This window comes from Balaenoptera physalus, assembly GCF_965194825.1.
Source record: "Balaenoptera physalus genome assembly, chromosome: 13".
NCBI classification, from domain to species: Eukaryota; Metazoa; Chordata; class Mammalia; order Artiodactyla; family Balaenopteridae; genus Balaenoptera; species Balaenoptera physalus.
The window spans coordinates 52,744,079-52,764,200 of record NC_138892.1 but is presented as its reverse complement, the minus strand read 5'-3'; the positions used below and the strand labels follow the sequence as shown (position 1 = coordinate 52,764,200).

At 38.9% G+C, this 20,122-nt stretch overlaps 1 protein-coding gene across 2 annotated transcripts in view; it reads left to right on the top strand.

Moving 5' to 3' along the window:
* Positions 1-1,762: 1,762 nt before the first annotated feature.
* TBC1D30 (TBC1 domain family member 30) overlaps positions 1,763-20,122 on the top strand; it is a 94,575-nt gene continuing 76,215 nt past the window's right edge. Inside the window, exons 1-2 of one of the 2 annotated variants that reach the window (XM_082422741.1) lie at positions 1,763-2,413; positions 7,218-7,382. In XM_082422741.1, the coding sequence (XP_082278867.1) occupies positions 1,975-2,413; positions 7,218-7,382 (604 nt within the window). In that variant the 5' untranslated portion in view covers positions 1,763-1,974. The remainder of the gene's footprint in view (positions 2,414-7,217; positions 7,383-20,122) is intronic. The other variant, XM_082422740.1, reaches the window with a different exon arrangement.

Below are 20,122 nucleotides of genomic sequence, written 5' to 3'. Positions count from 1 at the left end.
TGTTGACTGTCAATGACCTACTGTTTTTCCTGGCCTCTTTCACCATCCACTTCAGCTCACTTTGAGTTTCTTTATAGGTCCTGATAGTGATAACCCAGATGTGAATTGTGCTGAAGGCTAGTAGTTATCACATCTCTTACTGGAGATAGAGAGAAAGGGCTGGGAAGTCAACTAAGAAAAGAGATCCAATTTCAGCGTTTCCCTTTGTTTAAGTCCTGCTGGTTGCAAAGTTTGACATCTGAAGGAAGGATTTCAGGACTGTATTCAATGCTGGAGACAACAGAAAAAAAAACAACCAAACCTCAAAAAACAAAACAACAACAAAATAACAAATAATTCCATTCCTTCTACTGCATACATTTTAAAGTTAAATGGATACAGTAGTAGTTAACACAGTTACAAAACCATAAAATACTATTTCTAGTATAATTTTAAATTCTGGATACATAAAGGAAAAGTTATAAAACTTCTGCTTCCCTTATATTAACTCTAGTTTCTAAAAGGGTCCTATTGCTCTCACTCTATGTTTACATGTATTTTGGTGGTGATGCCAAGGGACACCAGGTTTCTACAGGCTCTATTATGAAAGTGCCTTGAAAAGTAAAAAGTGTGTTGAACAAACATAAAATACCACCATTGTTCACTAGGTGCTCTGCTGTTCCTTTAAAAAATATGGCAAGTATTTAATAGCATTAGGAGATAGACAAATATATACACATCCGTACTGAAAGCCAGACACTTTAAGCTTTACGGAAAGTTCACTTTATTCTTTGTGAATTGGTAGTTATTCAGCCTCTCTGTGCTTCAGCCCCCTCATCTGAAAAGTGAGGAAAAAATAGTACTTTGTTACCTTTGTAACTGTATGGTGACATATGTGAGCTAGACATATTGTGGTGATCATTTTGCAACATATACAAATATCGAATCATAATGTTGTACTCCTGAGACTAATATAATGTTATAGGTCAGTTATGCCTCAATAAAAAAATAGTGCTTACCGCTTTATAGGGTTAAAGTGAGAATTAAATGGGATAATTCATGCAAAGAACTCAGAACAGTGCCTGGCACACAAAAAGTGCTCAAAAACATTGAAAATTATTACTAAATTCACAAAAATATCTACAGTGGAGGGGCACCCAGTTCTTCCATTGAGGTGTAGGGTAAAGATACATCTCTTAGGATATCAGGTAAACTTTTGACTTTACAGATAGAATCAGCTGCATCAATTTATTAGTTTTGCCTTCTTATGACACGTATTAAATCCTCATTCTCTGTTAGGTCTTGTGCCAGGGCATTAGTTGATTTTAATCCAGTACTTTATCTTTCACCGAAGGAAAAAAGTTCACAGCGTTATTAAATCTCAAGTATATAACAGGTTTTCAGAAAAGTTATTGTCAGAAACTAAACTAAGAAAGCCTTTAAAGGCGCCCAGATCAGGTGGGAAGGTGAGAAGGGCTGGGCATTGTGCCCGGAGAAGGTGAAGGAGGGAGCTCCCGGCCTCGGCCTATTGATGGGCGCTTAGAACTCTACCGGGCACTATTTCGAGCTGGTGGCTGAATAGGATGCTAGAGCTGCTCTCTTTTTGAGTTAATCACGTTCATAAAAGTGAAGGTGGCAGCAGCCAGAGCGCCCTTCCCCCTCCGGGCTAAAGGCTTCATCCTGATTCGTTCTGGCCACATCCTGCTCCTGGACGCTCTTCAGAGATCGCTCCCGGGCGTAGGCTGGCCTCACCTGCTGCAGGTGTCTCCAGGTATCGAGAGGCGTGGCCGCCGCCCTATCCTCCCCACCCGGGGCCGAGGGGAGGCGGCGCGCGTACAGACCCGGGGGGAGGTCGGGCGCTTGGGGGATCCGGAGGCTGCTGGCTCTGCGCCCGGCCCAGGACACCCCCAGCGGGGCCGAGGCCGCGCCTCCTCCCGGAACTGGCCGGCGCGGCGTGGCGCCGCGGGAGCAACGGCGGGAGGAGCGGCGAGAGCCATGGAGGTCCTGCGCGCCGGCGGGGGCCGGACGGGGCTCCCGCAGCCTGAGGTGAGGCCGGAGGACGCGGGGCCCAGAGTGCCCCTGGTTGTAAACCTGCGAGGGGCGCCCCCGGCGGAGCGAACGCGGGGCTCCCGGGACTCCTGGGAAGGCGAGGAGGACCCGGAGCCCGGCGAGCCTCGGGGCAGCTGCACGGCGTCCCTGGTGAGCGGGTTGCTCACCGAGCTGTACAGCTACACGGAGGAGGAGGAGGCGGCCGGCGGGGGCCGCGGGCCCGGGGGCCGCCAGCGGCGCCGAGACAGCCTCGACAGCTCCACGGAGGCCTCGGGCTCCGACGTGTTCCTGGGTGGCCGCGGCGGCGCCGGCGACTCCCGTGCGCTGCAGGAGCTGCAGGAGCGGCCGAGCCAGCGGCACCAGATGCAGTACCTGTGGCAGAAAGGTGAGGGCCGGGGGGAAGGGGTTCCCGGGAGCTTCCCGGAGCCGCGCCCCCGCTGGGACAGTCCGCGCTCTCTGGCTCACCAGTGCGCACCTGTGCTGATGGGCCGTGCGCCCAGAGGTTAAGTTTGGGATGTCTCCTTTGATCGGGCGCGGCTGGCCACAGTGTCACGGATTCATGACTAAGTTCTTATTGTCCCCCCATCCCTTCTCGAGTTGTCGAGTGAAGCATCGGTTATCGGAATGGTACCAACGGGTCTCCCCCCTCCCCCCGTCCCCCATCCTCCTTGTGTTTGTGGAGGCCCAGGGGGAGAGGCAGTCCAGGTTCTAATTTCACCAGAACAGCTGTTAAGACAGGTTTGGAGTTTCCGATTTGTCTATCTGAAGTTACTTAGAGGGCTCTGGGAGAATAGAGGCGACTCTTGGGGCTGGTTTAAAAAAAAAAAAAATCCACTATTTAAAAGTTTTATTTTAAATCCGCCTTCCTTGGCCACACCACTGGGAGAGTGTTTAACTAGTGAGGCAGAATAATTCAATAATGCAGTTTCTAAGCAGAACGTGTGAAATCCATTTCTCAGAACGTCTGGTTTCAAGAAGCTCACTAGGTGGATTTTTTTCCCCCTTGGGTGGAGGATTAGTGGAGGGCCCTAGGGCGTTGTCATTATCACAGCATTTAACTGCCGGTACCTTCAGTTGGAGAGGTCGATCCCAAAATGGCCTTGGCTTTGGGGGGAGAGGCTAATTTGGTTTCTTTTGTTATCAGACTCTGATGCTGTGTCCTAATTGAGATTTTTTTTTTTTCCTCAACTGTTCATAATAGATTTCCTTTCAGGCACTTACAGAGTTATTACAGTTGTCTTTTTGTATAGATATATCAAGACCTCAATTTACAAAATGAAGTGAGGTGTGGAAAAACATGCTAAGCCACTATAACATTTCTTGAGTTAATGTCCTTGTGCTAAATTACCAGGAAAGGGAGGAACAAGAATACTATGGATGGGTCTCCTGTCTCCTATTTGTAAAGTCAGTCCAGCTGGTGCCGGGATGGGGTGGGGTCGGGGGGCGGAACCTAACTAGAAAAGGAATAAATTTGCCTGCTTTCTGAAATCTGTGTAAACAGCTTTCAGCTTCCTCTTTTGGCTTCCTGGTGAGGATTTTTTTCCCAGCTGATTGTTACAAATGGCTTCCACCTTCCTCCCCGCCCCCCCCCGCCTGGGACTTTAGCTGGAGTTGTGCTGTTTAATTTTATACAATTATTTGGCTGTTCTGAGTGTTTATGCCAAGAGTTCTGCAGGGCAGTAGTTCTTTCAGAATCCAACAGAATCAATTTTGAAGACTTATGATTTGGCTTTCTGTTTTTTACAAGGTTACTTACTTTTCATTACGGAGAGAATTTTGTGGATTAGTGATTTCCTTTTGGAAGAGGAAATTTGGCAAGCTAACATTTAAGGAAGACGTCACAGTACAGCTTTGGAAATACAGATTTCAAATAAGTGACCACTCTACTAATCATTCATAAGACCTGTAAGAGTCAGTTTTGCCCAAGTCTCAGTCTTTCTGCATGGTCAGCTATCTGCTAATCTCTTCTTTCCTTGTAGTCGACCCTATTAGGATGTACATGGTGCCATATTATGATAGTCCTACACACACAAACACACACATAATACCCCTTTTCCTTCATCGATAAACATCATTAGAGTACTAAGAATAAAGAATCAGGTAATGGAAACAGCTGTCTACTTAAATAATTTTACAGATTAGGTTATTTGATTTTTTTCAGGGTCAAAAAAATATCCCTCCTAACATAATATGTAGTTAAGACTCTCTTATAATGTAGATAACCTGTGTATTAATTCGCTCTTCCCTCTGTTAGGGATTTTGTTGTAGCACCTATTTAGATATTTAGCATGTGTGGGTCGTTTATTTAAGTGAGGCACCAAAATGGTTTCTCAGGAAGTCTAAGCGCTCTTTTCACTGTTGTCATTAAGGGCGTGAACTTTGGAGTTAGAAAGCTTGAGTTAATATCCTGCCACTGTTCCTTACTAGTTGTGTGACCTTGGGCAAGCTCTTTAACCTCTCTGAGTCTCATTTTCCTCACCTACAAATAGGGATAATAATACTACTACTTCATAGTCAGGCAGAGAAAAAAAAAATCACTTATATGTGGAATCTAAAAAATAATACAAATAAATTTATTTACAAAACAGCAACAGACTCAGACACAGAAAACAAACTGATGGTTACCAAAGGGGAAAGGGGGTGGGGAGGGATAAATTAAGAGTATGGGGGGACTTCCCTGGTGGCGCAGTGATTAAGAATCCGCCTCCCAATGCAGAGGACACGGGTTTGAGCCCTGGTCCGGGAAGATCCCACATGCCATGGAGCAACTAAGCCCATGCGCCACAACTGCTGAGCCTGCGCTCTAGAGCCCGTGAGCCACAACTACTGAGCCTGAGTGCCACAACTACTGAGCCCACGTGCTGCAACTACTGAAGCCCACGTGCCTAGAGCCTGTGCTCCGGAACAAGAGAAGCCATGGCAATGGGAAGCCCGCGCACCGCAACGAAGAGTAGCCCCCCCCTCGCCGCAACTAGAGAAAGCCCGCGCACAGCAACAAAGACCCAACGCAGCCAAAAATAAATAAATTAATAAATAAATTAAAAAAAAAAAAAAAGAGTATGGGATTAACAGATACGCACTACTATATATAAAATAGATGAACAGCAAGGATTTACTCTATAGCACAGGGAACTATATTCAGTATCTTGTAATAACCTATAATGGAAAAGAATCTAAAAATATATATAACTGAACCACTTTGCTGTATACCTGAAACTAATACAATATTGTATTACAATACAATACAATATTGTATTACAATTACAATACAATGTTGTAAATCAACTATACTTCAGTAAAAGAAAATGCTACTACTTCATAGGGCTGTAGTGAGAGTTATGTAAGTTAATGGGTGTGAAGTGCAATAAATGTGAGATATTGTTTTTATTATTATATACACTGGAATTCCTTAAAGAGGAAATTGTCCAGTTTGTCAGTTGATGATCTCATTTTTCCTCATTTATTGAACACTGTGTTAGGAGCTATGGCTGATGCTGTGGGACATAATAAAGATAAAGGAGACCTTACTTCTGTCTTCCAGATATTTATATACCAGCAGATGTTGCTGTAAAAGACATTTTCAAGTTCAACTCTGAAGATTTTTCCTACATTGGACAGTACATATCATTCAGAAAATCACAGAGCTCTAGGTCTCTGAAGAGTCACCGAAAATGACTCTTTTGTGGAAGGAAAGTGTAATTGAATATAAGATGATGATATCCCTATCCCTTTTGTTTCTGTTAATAGAGGGAAAAACTTGAAACATTCGAATTTGCTCTATTTGAAGGAATCTGGGATTGAAGAGTCTCTGGTGTCTTCTTGTTGCTCGATTCCACATTTAATCATCCTAAGAACCCAAATGTTTTCAATTAACCTAAGTGGGTTCTTACTTCTCATTATATCTCACCACATTTGAACTCAAGGTGAGAGAAATAGCTGGCTGTTGTTTTCTTCTTCACAGTAATTCCTTATTCTTACTTTAGTGCTCTTTATATTAATGTTTATAAAGGCTATTCACATTTGTTTTTCAGAATAATCTTGTAGAATTTGAGACTTGGAGCACTGCCTTGCCTGAGATCACACAGATAAGTGGATTGATCCAAAGGCAATTCTTTTTAACTCAAGGTCAAATGCATTTTCCATAATGAGGTCAATCAAGTATGACAGCTGTTAAAGCAACCCTCACCCACTTCTCTGACACAGACCCGGACAGTTCACTTCCTGTGATCTCTGCAATGTTTTTCTTACTTTTGCACACTTCTTTTGTTCTCTTCTGATCCTCTCTCTAGTTTCTCCAAATCCCTTTCAAAATGAGTAGATCCAAACCCCACACAGGACCTCTAACGAAGGCCTAGCCTGTGCCACGCCGAGTGGAAGGCTTTGCCTGCCTGGCAGGTCACAGTATGGTGACTAATGAAGTATGACATTAGTCATACTAATATGCAGTATGACAAACGAGACTCCCAAATTGTAATGATTATTCGTATAAATGTTGTGGTCACTTCTGATTCCCAAGTCTTTTTTCATTTGTAGAAAAACTGCTGTTGAGAATATTAGTTTTATAGATGCGAACTGTCTTTTATTTATCTGTTTGAAGGACATATTTTCTACCATATGTGAAGATGAAATGTTGTACTCAATGTCAAGCTATGGGAAGACTGTATATTTAAAACAAAACCATTATCACTACATTTATCTATATTAGAAAATGTGGTAATATTACTTACTTTTAACTGATCATTTACAAAAGTGAGTGCTTTTAAAAAACATTCGTTATCAGCTGTTAGATTTATCATTGATTTAACAGACTAAAGATTCTTTTCTTGTAAGCTTACCATCTGAGCACTTTAATGATAGAAAAAATACATGCCAATTTTAAGGCAATGAAACATAAATTTGAAACCAGAGCTGGATATCATAAGAGTCTTTGCTTACATGTTACAAGTAGCCTCAAGAATAAAATTTTCTTACAGTCTTTGCATGGACAGGGCAAGAAATATTAATACAAGAGTGACTTTATTTCATCAGAATCTTTTAGCTGAATGTTTACATGTAATCCTGGGTGAGAATCCAGGATTACTTGGTTTAAATGGATATTCCAGAGATTTATCTCATGATTGGTATCACATTGGAATTTGTATTCCTCTTAGGGTATTTATTGTTCTGTTTTCCTTTTTCTTTACTGATAGACACAAATGAACTGAAGATGATCCTTGGAGAGCTAAAGTACAGGATTGGCATTCAATCGGCGAAATTACTTCGACAGCTGAAGCAGAAAGATAGGCTTGTGCACAAAGTACAGAGGAACTGCGATGTTGTGACGGCGTGCCTGCAGGCTGTGTCTCAGAAGAGAAGTAAGTGCTGGATTGGGGTAAGCCCTTTTGCCACGTGGGACCGGAATGTTAGTGAAGCCACGCCAGTAGTCATTATGCTTTTGAATATATGTATTGAGAAGTTTTAAATGGAAGTCTATACCTTCAGAACTAAGAATGATGAACAACTCAGACAGCTTCCTATATTTTTCAGTTTAAATGTATATGACATGTCTGATGTTACAGTGTAGTTAGTTTTATTCTAGATTTGAGGTAGCACTTCACTTTGACCGTGGTTATTTTTGCCTGATGCTACATAATGACTAAAATCTTTATTTTTAAAACAGCAGCAAAGAGACACAACCTAAAAGGCATGTCTCTACTTTCTTATTCTGTGTTGCTCTAATAAGTGAATTAAACAATTGATTTAAAAGAACGAGACTCTCGGAACAGGATCTACAACTTGCTCTGAAATCCGAAAAGGACAAAATATTTTAACAAATTAAACCTGTCTCGTGGGTAATCCATTCATAAGTAAGAGATGCATGGTTTATTAACTGAGTTAAAAACAAAATATTAACTTACTAATCCATGTTAGATACTGGATATAAAAGCTTGTGAATTGATTTTTTAATTCTCCATGCAAGAGTTTTATGTTTTATTCTGCTAATGTTTCCCTATTTTTGTTTTTTATTTTTTATTAACATGCAGCGCGGCAGAACAGTATGTTCAGGTATGGTAAACAGAGGCACGATAATGTGTTTTGACAGAATGCCCGTGGCAGCTTTTTAGGTGCATGTGAAAGTTGCCTTTTCTTTTTCCTTTACCCTGTCACATTTTGTATGTAACGTGACACTTCATAGAGTTTTTTTTAAAATTCCAAATGAAGATGTGTCTGTTTTCGTAAAACAATTTTTAGGGCTTGATTAGCTTCAGATAATAAAATTAATGACTTAAATTCCATTCTTATGTTTGTTATTAAAAGAAAATACTGTTTTCTTCCTCTCCTTTTATTATATCACTGTTATCCCCAAATTATTATTATGTTGTTTACTGAGGAAGGTTTCAACCTAATGTGTATTAAACGGAATACTTCTTTATTGTTATAATGATGTAATAGTCCATACAAGAAGCAGGAATATAATTGAGTAGACTGGTTTTGAATAGGGTTTTCCCCAGAGCCTGACACTTGTCTGAAATAGGTAGAGATATATAGATATACATGTACATATATAGATACACATGTATACCATATAGTACATGTATATCTATATATGTGTATGTATACAAAAAGTTGTCATGTGTTATAAGTATTTGATATTTTTCCATGGATTCTGGTTGATTCACTAGTGTGCAGTAAAAATAGTATTATTTTCCCTTTTTATTTTGAAATGTTTTGATTTTGATTTTTCTCTTTTCAACTGTGTTTTCATCTTCCCATTGTTTGTACCAGAAGTTAAAAGCACAAAGTGGTAAATGCATGGATTTGGATGTGTGGGAAAGTATAAGGGGGGGCATTGGAGCCAGTGTCAGGAGACAGAGAGGAATGTCAGGCTAGCACAGGATCACAGACTGGTAATTACCAGAGACTGATAATCATTTAGAATTTCACTTTGCTTGACTGATGAAAGGACCGGCTTTTATGTCTTTTTAGAAAAATGTGTCCACATGCCCCCGATTTAATTTGTGGATTTGTGGGTGCAGCATTCCTATGTATTTTAGATTTTTTGTCTCGTTAAATCCAGAGTTTTGCATGTCAGAGAATATGGGGTTAATGGCTCCTTTCCTTGGATTTCAGTTCTTACCTGGGTAATAAGACTCTATTAAATGGAACAGAATGGTTTTTTTTTTGTTGAATTAAGAAATAACAGTGTATTAGAATTATCATTCTCATCATATGATAAAGTATTACGATGTAGACGTTGTTAGAAATTTGACTAAATGGTTATTTATCCATTTGAGAACTCCAGAGGTTAGATTTTTTAAAAAATTAATTAATTAGTTTATTTTTGGCTGCATTGGGTCTTCGTTGCTGCGCGCGGGCTTTCTCTAATTGTGGCGAGTGGGGGCTACTCTTTGATGCGGTGCGCGGGCTTCTCATTGCCTTGGCTTCTCTTGTTGCAGAGTGCGGGCCGTAGGCGCGCAGGCTTCAGTAGTTGTGGCACATGGGCTCAGTAGTTGTGGCTCGCGGGCTCTAGCATGCAGGCTCAGTAGTTGTGGCGCACGGGCTTAGTTGCTCCACGGCATGTGAGACCTTCCCAGACCAGGGCTCGAACCTGTGTCCCCTGCATTGGCAGGCGGATTCTTAACCACTGCGCCACCAGAGAAGCCCCAGAGGTTAGATGTTTAGTGACTAAATGCCTGATTCCAGTAGTTACCCATTTGTCCTCTTTCCTCAAAGTCAACTAATAACAAATATGTTTAATTAGATTAGTCACTGAACTTTCAGTTTAGTGGTGACTGTCAGTGATGCATTGAATTACAGCATACGTGTTGAATTGTTTGCATTTAATGTGCAAAAGTCAGATAACCCCTATTTTCCCCTCCATATGGATTCAGTGCTTACGATTCTTTCTGTAAGTGACTTTTCCCCTTTTATAACATGCTATAGAATTAAACAATTTTCTTTTTACATGTACATGAAATATTTTTATTGTTGTTAGTTTTACAAAAACAGGGTCATATTATAGAATGAAACAATTTTAATCTTTTATTAAAATGGATTATTTTCTGTTGATACACCAAAGGGGATGTATTAATTTTGAAATAAGAATCATAAGTGGATGATGATTCAGAAAGTGTGGATTATGAACCAAAATGACTCGATCATTTTTATTTCTAACACAGGTGATGCAACTGCTTAGACTTTTTGATTTTCTACACCAAGCCTTATGGTAGAATCCCTTTATTTTCAAACCGGGGTGAGAATAAGAGCAGGATCAGTATTTGCCTTATAGAACAGCAGATTTTTTCCCTAAATTTTACCGTTTATCTAAGGGTAACCATAGTATAACCACTTCAATATTAATCTTAAAATTAATAATAAGAATGGTATCAGCAGCTACTATTCACTAAGTATGTGCTTTATGTGAAAGTGTTGGTTTTATCTCTCATAGCAATTCCAAAAGTATATTGTCTTTAGGCACATTTTATTGGGAAATTGAGATTCAGAAAGTTTAGGTAGTTTGCCTAGTGGTTGAGAAGGAATTTGAAGATAGGTATCTCAAAACTTCACTCTGTACCGTAAACATAAGAGGGGTCTGCTTTTTCTTAGCAATTAGATTGATACTTCTATAATACTGGATTACTGTTGGAGCAATAAGAAATTTGTAACATACGAAGGATATAATACAGAGTTTCAGGTTTATTAGAATATACTGCTTTAGCATAGTTTGCATGTGAAGTAAATATCTTTTCTTGGCCAGCTGGATTATGGAACAAATGTAGTGTGGTGGGCAGGAAAATCTACCCAAAGGCATTAAGATGATGGGAAGAATAAGGTGAATATTTGGCCGGGAGTTTGATTCTGATGTTAAGATTTTTAAGTAGTTTGCATATCCCGTGGTTTAACTATTTTTCCTGAAAACAGAAGGGCGGCCATCTTAATGATCAGCATTGCCTAGTTCTACAGTTTTCTGCATTGGTATATTAAATGTTTGTTATGCTGGTTGAGTTTGTGAAAGGTGTTATAGATCAAGTGATAAAATCTAGCGGTGGAAAACTGAAAAGAGAAAAGCATGAAAAAAAACGTGAATGTAAATGGAAATATTATCTTTATTTTAGCCTGGTCTATAAGTACAGGAATTTTAGGCAGCTTATAGACTCATTTTATTAATGTGTCCACCCTGGCATCCTGATAATATGATTAAATCTTGCTATCATAAATGCCTGGTAGAGACTGATACTTTGTCAAATAGTGAGTGGTCTTTGTTCTTCTTTTTCTATGGGTCTCTTCTCTACAGTAGTACCTTGTCCTCTGCGGCAGAAGAAGGAATTTGTGTGACCCTGAGTTTGGTATCACTGACATTCAGCATTTTCCACTAAGAAACAATTCTCATTGTTTTTTTTTTTTTTTTTTTTTTTTCTCTTCAATCATTCTTGTTTTTTATTTGACTATATTTTATTTTATTTTATTTTATTTCACACACACACACACACTGCATTTTATTTTTACAAGAGATAAATAGACTGACACCAAGCATTGTACATGGATGACCACAACAAAAGCAAAAATGATTGCAATTACCAAACATGAAACACACTCATACTATGTCATAATATTGACATTCAGTCCAGTAATCCTCCACTGTAACAGCTCCTTTACTTTGCAGTGAAAATTGATTTGTATATTCTTTGCCTCTGAGTCCTTGTGGGATTTTTTTTTTTTTTTAATTCAGACAGAAAGTCACAAAAATTATACTCATCCTCATCAGTTCACTCAGTCCCATGTAATTAATTGTTTTTTTTCATCTTGATCTTTTGTTAGCACTTTTATGAGTTCATCAGTTTTTCATCAGAGTTCTGAAAATGCTTATTCATTCAGTTCAGCAGTACAGTCAGTTACCAGAAACCTGTACTTGTCAGAGTCTTTACCATGAATTTCTTGAAGATGAAACCCTTTTATAGGAACATATTTGCAAAATCATCAGAGTACACCCAGAACTGTCTGTAAATGACAAAAGACTTAAAAATGACCACGGTAAAAGATTTGATGAAAGTTCATAATAATGCAGTTGACAAGAAAATTAGTTATTTCTGAGATATACATTTTAAAGTAATAACTAGGATTATGACTTATAACATTATACCAGAACATATAAGATTTTTAGAAATTTCATGTAATGTCTGAAACTTTTATATTAACATATTTCCATACATATTTCCATACAAATACAAATATAAGATTTTTAGAAATTTCATGTAATGTCTGAAACATTTATATTAACATATTTCCATACATATTTCCATACAAATACAAATATAAGAATTTTAGAAATTTCATGTAATGTCTGAAACATTTATATTAACATATTTCCATACAAATAACCCAATGAAAGTTTAGTATTAGTTGTTTTGTTTGTTTTTTTATACTGCAGGTTCTTATTAGGCATCAATTTTGTACACATCAGTGTATACATGTCAATCCCAATCGCCCAATTCAGCACACCACCATCCCCACCTCACCGCAGTTTTCCCCCCTTGGTGTCCATATGTCCATTCTCTACATCTGTGTCTCAACTTCTGCCCTGCAAACTGGCTCATCTGTACCATTTTTCTAGGTTCCACATACATGCATTAATATATGATATTTGTTTTTCTCTTTCTGACTTACTTCACTCTGTATGACAGTCTCTAGATCCATCCACGTCTCAACAAATGACTCAATTTCGTTCCTTTTTATGGCTGAGTAATATTCCATTGTATATATGTACCACATCTTCTTTATCCATTCGTCTGTTGATGGGCATTTAGGTTGCTTCCATGACCTGGCTATTGTAAATAGTGCTGCAATGAACATTCGGGTGCATGTGTCTTTTTGAATTATGGTTTTCTCTGGGTATATGCCCAGTAGTGGGATTGCTGGGTCATATGGTAATTCTATTTTTAGTTTTTTAAGGAACCTCCATACTGTTCTCCATAGTGGCGGTATCAATTTACATTCCCACCAACAGTGCAAGAGGGTTCCCTTTTCTCCACACCCTCTCCAGCATTTGTTGTTTGTAGATTTTCTGATGGTGCCCATTCTAACAGGAGTGAGGTGATACCTCATTGTAGTTTTGATTTGCATTTCTCTAATAATTAGTGATGTTGAGCATCTTTTCATGTGCTTCGTGGCCGTCTGTATGTCTTCTTTGGAGAAATGTCTATTTAGGTCTTCTGCCCATTTTTGGATTGGGGTGTTTGTTTCTTTGATATTGAGCTGAATGAGCTGTTTATATATTTTGGAGATTAATCCTTTGTCCATTGATTCATTTGCAAATATTTTCTCCCATTCTGAGGGTTGTCTTTTCGTCTTGTTTATGGTCTCCTTTGCTGTGCAAAAGCTTTGAAGTTTCATTAGGTCCCACTTGTTTATTTTTGTTTTTATTTCCATTACTCTAGGAGGTGGATCAAAAAAGATCTTGCTGTGATTTATGTCAAAAAGTGTTCTTCCTATGTTTTCCTCTAAGAGTTTTATAGTGTCCAGTCTTATATTTAGGTCTCTAATCCATTTTGAGTTTATTTTTGTGTATGGTGTTAGGGAGTATTCTAATTTCATTCTTTTACATGTAGCTGTCCAGTTTTCCCAGCACCACTTATTGAAGAGACTGTCTTTTCTCCATTGTATATCTTTGCCTCCTTTGTCATAGATTAGTTGACCATAGGTGCGTGGGTTAATCTCTGGGCTTTCTATCTTGTTCCATTGATCTATGTTTCTGTTTTTGTGCCAGTACCATATTGTCTTGATTACTGTAGCTTTGTAGTATAGTCTGAAGTCAGGGAGTCTGATTCCTCCAGCTCCATTTTTTTGCCTCAAGACTGCTTTGGCTATTCGGGGTCTTTTGTGTCTCCATACAAATTTTAAGATGATTTGTTCTAGCTCCATAAAAAATGCCATTGGTAATTTGATAGGGATTGCATTGAATCTGTAGATTGCTTTGGGTAGTATACTCATTTTCACAATGTTGATTCTTCCAATCCAAGAACATGGTATATCTCTCCATCTGTTGGTATCATCTTTAATTTCTTTCATCAGTGTCTTATAGTTTTCTGCATACAGGTCTTTTGTCTCCCTAGGTAGGTTTATTCCTAGGTATTTTATTCTTTTTGTTGCAATGGTAAATGGGAGTGTTTCCATAATTTCTCTTTCAGATTTTTCATCATTAGTGTATAGGAATGCAAGAGATTTCTGTGCATTAATTTTGTATCCTGCAACTTTACCATATTCATTAATTAGCTCTAGCAGTTTTCTGGTGGCAGTTTTAGGATTCTCTATGTATAGTATCATGTCATCCGCAAACAGTGACAGTTTTACTTCCTCTTTTCCAATTTGTATTCCTTTTATTTCTTTTTCTTCTCTGATTGCCGTGGCTAGGACTTCCAGAACTATGTTGAATAATAGTGGTGAGAGTGGACATCCTTGTCTCGTTCCTGATCTTAGAGGAAATGCTTTCAGTTTTTCACCATTGAGAATGATGTTTGCTGTGGGTTTGTCATATATGGCCTTTATTATGTTGAGGTAGGTTCCCTCTATGCCCACTTTCTGGAGAGTTTTTATCAGAAATGGGTGCTGAATTTTGTCAAAAGCTTTTTCTGCATCTATTGAGATGATCATATGGTTTTTATCCTTCAATTTGTTAATATGGTGTATCACATTGATTGATTTGCGTATATTGAAGAATCCTTGCATCCCTGGGATAAATCCCACTTGATCGTGGTGTATGATCCTTTTAATGTGTTGTTGGATTCTGTTTGCTAGTATTTTGTTGAGGATTTTTGCATCTATGTTCATCAGTGATATTGGTCTGTAATTTTCTTTTTTTGTAGTGTCTTTGTCTGGTTTTGGTATCAGGGTGATGGTGGCCTCATAGAATGAGTTTGGGAGTGTTCCTTCCTCTGCAATTTTTTGGAAGAGTTTGAGAAGGATGGATGTTAGCTCTTCTCTAAATGTTTGATAGAATTCACCTGTGAAGCCATCTGGTCCTGGACTTTTGTTTGTTGGAAGATTTTTAATCACAGTTTCAATTTCATTACTTGTGATTGGTCTGTTCATATTTTCTGTTTCTTCCTGATTCAGTCTTGGAAGGTTATACCTTTCTAAGAATTTGTCCATTTCTTCCAGGTTGTCCATTTTATTGGCATAAAGTTGCTTATAGTAGTCTCTTAGGATGTTTTGTATTTCTGCAGTGTCTGTTGTAACTTCTCCTTTTTCATTTCTGATTTTATTGATTTGAGTCCTCTCCCTCTTTTTCTTGATGAGTCTGGCTAATGGCTTATCAATTTTGCTTATCTTCTCAAAGAACCAACTTTTAGTTTTATTGATCTTTGCTATTGTTTTCTTTTTTTCTATTTCATTTATTTCTGCTCTGATCTTTATGATTTCTTTCCTTCTGCTAACTTTGGGTTTTGTTTGTTCTTCTTTCTCTAGTTTCTTTAGGTGTAAGGTTAGATTGTTTACTTGAGATTTTTCTTGTTTCTTTAGGTAGACTTGTATAGCTATAAACTTCCCTCTTAGAACTGCTTTTGCTGCATCCCATAGGTTTTGGGTCGTCGTGTTTTCATTGTCATTTGTCTCTAGGTATTTTTTTATTTTCTCTTTGATTTCTTCAGTGATCTCTTGGTTATTTAGTAACGTATTGTTTAGCCTCCATGTGTTTGTCTTTTTTACGTTTTTTTCCCCTGTAATTCATTTCTAATCTCATAGCGTTGTGGTCAGAAAAGATGCTTGGTATGATTTCAGTTTTCTTAAATTTACTGAGGCTTGATTTGTGACCCAAGATGTGATCTATCCTGGAGAATGTTCCGTGCGCACTTGAGAAGAACGTGTAATCTGCTGTTTTTGGATGGAATGTCCTATATATATCAATTAAATCTATGTGGTCTATTGTGTCATTTAAAGCTTCTGTTTCCTTATTTATTTTCATTTTGGATGATCTGTCCATTGGTGTAAGTGAAGTGTTAAAGTCCCCCACTATTACTGTGTTACTGTCGATTTCCTCTTTTATAGCTGTTAGCAGTTGCCGTATGTATTGAGGTGCTCCTATGTTGGGTGCATATATATTTATAATAGTTATATCTTCTTCTTGGATTGATCCCTGGATCATTATGTAGTGTCCTTCCTTGTCTCTTGTAACATTCTTTATTTTAAAGTCTATTTTATCTGATATGAGTATAGCTACTCCAGCTTTCTTTTGATTTCCATTTGCATGGAATATCTTTTTCCATCCCCTAACTTTCAGTCTGTATGTGTCCCTAGGTCTAAAGTGGGTCTCTTGTAGACAGCATATATATGGGTCTTGTTTTTGTATCCATTCAGCAAGCCTGTGTCTTTTGGTTGGGGCATTTAATCCATTCACGTTTAAGGTAATTATCGATATGTATGTTCCTATGACCATTTTCTTAATTGTTTTGGGTTTGTTTTTGTAGGTCCTTTTCTTCTCTTGTGTTTCCCACTTAGAGAAGTTCCTTTAGCATTTGTTGTAGAGCTGGTTTGGTGGTGCTGAATTCTCTTAGCTTTTGCTTGTCTGTAAAGCTTTTGATTTCTCCATCAAATCTAAATGAGATCCTTGCCGGGTAGAGTAATCTTGGTTGTAGGTTCTTCCCTTTCATCACTTTAAGTATATCATGCCACTCCCTTCTGGCTTGCAGAGTTTCTGATGAGAAATCAGCTGTTAACCTTATGGGAGTTCCCTTGTATGTTATTTGTCGTTTTTCCCTTGCTGCTTTCAATAATTTTTCTTTGTCTTTAATTTTTGCCACTTTGATTACTATGTGTCTCGGCGTGTTTCTCCTTGGGTTTATTCTGTATGGGACTCTCTGCGCTTCCTGGACTTGGGTGGCTATTTCCTTTCCCATATTAGGGAAGTTTTCGACTATAATCTCTTCAAATATTTTCTCTGGTCCTTTCTCTCTCTCTTCTCCTTCTGGGACCCCTATAATGTGAATGTTGTTGTGTTTAATGTTGTCCCAGAGGTCTCTTAGGCTGTCTTCATTTCTTTTCATTCTTTTTTCTTTAGTCTGTTCCGCAGCAGTGAATTCCACCATTCTGTCTTCCAGGTCACTTATCCGTTCTTCTGCCTCAGTTATTCTGCTATTGATTCCTTCTAGTGTAGTTTTCATTTCAGTTATTGTATTGGTCATCTCTGTTTGTTTGTTCTTTAATTCTTCTAGGTCTTTGTTAATCATTTCTTGCATCTTCTCAATCTTTGCCTCCATTCTTATTCCGAGGTCCTGGATCATCTTCACTATCATTATTCTGAATTCTTTCTCTGGAAGGTTGCCTATCTCCACTTCATTTAGTTGTTTTTCCGGGTTTTTTTCTTGTTCCTTCATCTGGTACATAGCCCTCTGCCTTTTCATCTTCTCTATCTTTCTGTAACTGTGGTTTTTGGTCCACAGGCTGCAGGATTGTAGTTTTTCTTGCTTCTGTTGTCTGCCCTCTGGTGGTTGAGGCTATCTAAGAGGCTTGATGGGAGGCTCTGGTGGTGGGTAGAGCTGACTGTTGCTGTGGCGGTCAGAGCTCAGTAAAACCTTAATCCACTTGACTGTTGATGGGTGGGGCTGGGTTCCCTCCCTGTTGCTGTGGCGTCAGAGCTCAGTAAAACCTTAATCCACTTGACTGTTGATGGGTGGGGCTGGGTTCCCTCCCTGTTGGTTGTTTTGCCTGAGGCAACCCAACACTGGAGCCTACCCGTGCTCTTTGGTGGGGTTAATGGCAGACTCTGGGAGGGCTCACGGCAAGGAGAACTTCCCAGAACCTCGGCTGCCAGTGTCCTTATCCCCACGGTGAAACAGAGCCACCACTCGCCTCTGCAGGAGACCCCCCAACACCAGCAGGTAGGTCTGGTTCAGTCTCCCCCAGGGTCACTGCTCCTTCCCCTGGGTCCCGATGCACACATTACTTTGTGTGTGCCCTCCAAGAGTGGCGTCTCTGTTTCCCCCAGTCCTGTCAAAGTCCTGCAATCAATTCCCACTAGGCTTCAAAGTCTGATTCTCTAGGAATTCCTCCTCCCGTAGCCGGACCCCCAGGTTGGGAAGCCTGACGTGGGCCACGCTCAGAACCTTCACTCCAGTGGGTGGACTTCTGTGGTATAAGTGTTCGCCAGTCTGTGAGTCACCCACCCAGCAGTTATGGGATTTGACTTTACTCTGATTGCGCCCCTCCTACCGTCTCACTGTGGCTTCTCCTCTGTCCTTGGACGTGGGGTATCCTCCTTGGTGAAGTCCAGGGTCCTCCTGTCAATGATTGTCCAGCAGCCAGTTTTGATTCTGCTGCTCTTGCAAGAGGGAGTGAGAGCACGTCCTTCTACTCCGCCATCTTGGTTAATCCTCTCTCATTGTTTTTTAAAAAATTATAAAAGTAATGCACTCAACCAGCCATCTACTCCTAGGTATTTACCCAAGAGAATTGGAGATGTATATCCCCACAAAAAATTGGTACATGAATGTTCATAGCAGTTTTTTTTATAATAGCCAAAAAATGGTAGCAACCCAAATGACTGTCAATGGATGAATGGATAAACAAATGTGATACATCCATATGATGGAATATTATTCAGCCATAAACAGGAATGAAGTTACTAATTCATGTTACAACATGGATGACCCTTGAAAACATGATGCTAAATGAAAAAAGCAGGCACAAAAGTCCACATACTTTATGATTCTATTTGAAATGTTCAGAATAGACAAATCCATAGAAATAGAAAGTAAATTAGTCATTGCCAGGGCTTGCGGGTAGGGAGAATAGGAAATGACTGCTAATGGCATGGGTTTCTTGCTGGGGTGATGAAAATGTTGTGCTGTCAGATAGCGGTGATGGGTTTGTTTTTTTTTTTTGTTTCAAAACAATTGATTAAAAAAAGCTATAATTTGATGATCATTATAGGTGGATAAAGGGTACATGGGGCTTATTGTACTATCTTCTGTACTTTTATGTATGTTTGAAAGTTTCCATAATAAAAAGTGAAAAAAAAATTGAGTTCTTGTACAAAAATATAGAACAAAGTGGCTCATACCATTATGATTTGTGTATGATTCATAAATGTTACAAGCAAAATAACATGTTGCCTGAAAATACTACCAGAATATAATAAGGAGAAAAATGCAGATGGGTGAATTCCTAAAAATGCCACACATCCACTGGTAGTTACAATTTCAAAATTCAATACATCATTCCCAAGATAAGTTAAAAGGCAAACATTTTAAAAGGAAGGTCTGAAAAACATACATTTTTCAAAGGATCACCTGCAAGTTTAAGAATTCTGTGAATATACTGAAAATCACTAAATTGTACTGTTTGAAAGGGTGAATTTTATGGTATGTGAATTATATCTTAACAAAAAGTGTTAAAATATAATAATAAGGAAACTTTGGAAAATACAGAAGTGTAAAAAGAAGAGGAAATACCATTTTCTAAAGACAGTCTCTTAATGTTTTTGAATTTTTATTCAAGTGGTTTTTTAATATGAAGTTTTTCCGAAGTCGGTGTACTGTATAATATTTCTGTATCCTGCCTTTTTCATGTAACATATTATAAGCTGGTGCCATTGGCATAAATTATTCATAAACATAATTTTGAATGATTAATGCACTATTTTTCAGTCTACCATTGTGCTTTGTCACCACATTGTAATAGTGACGAATCTCCTTTCAGTTGTGAGTACAGAAACACAACTCAAACTGATTTAAGCAATAAAGGAAATTGATGGGCTTACATAATTAAAAGTCCAAGGATGTGCCTTCAGGTGTAGCTAAGTCAGGTAAATACAGGTGCTCAGAGAGTATCTGTAAGAATATGACTTCATCTCTTAGCTGTGCTTTCCTTTGTATTGGACAACACCAAAATGGCCAACAACAGCAGCTCCAAATCAGCAAACTTACAAAAGAACATCTTTTTCCGTAGCTCCAGAAAGTCCCATAATTCACTTTCCTTGACCTAGTTGGGTCACATGCTTACTAAGACTCAACCCTTTTTTTAATGTGTGTAAGAAGGTGTTAAGGTGATAAGTGCCATAGGGGGAAAAAAAAAAGCAACAGGAAAAGGCAGATTTGCAGCAGCCAACAATTGGTGTTGGTGATGT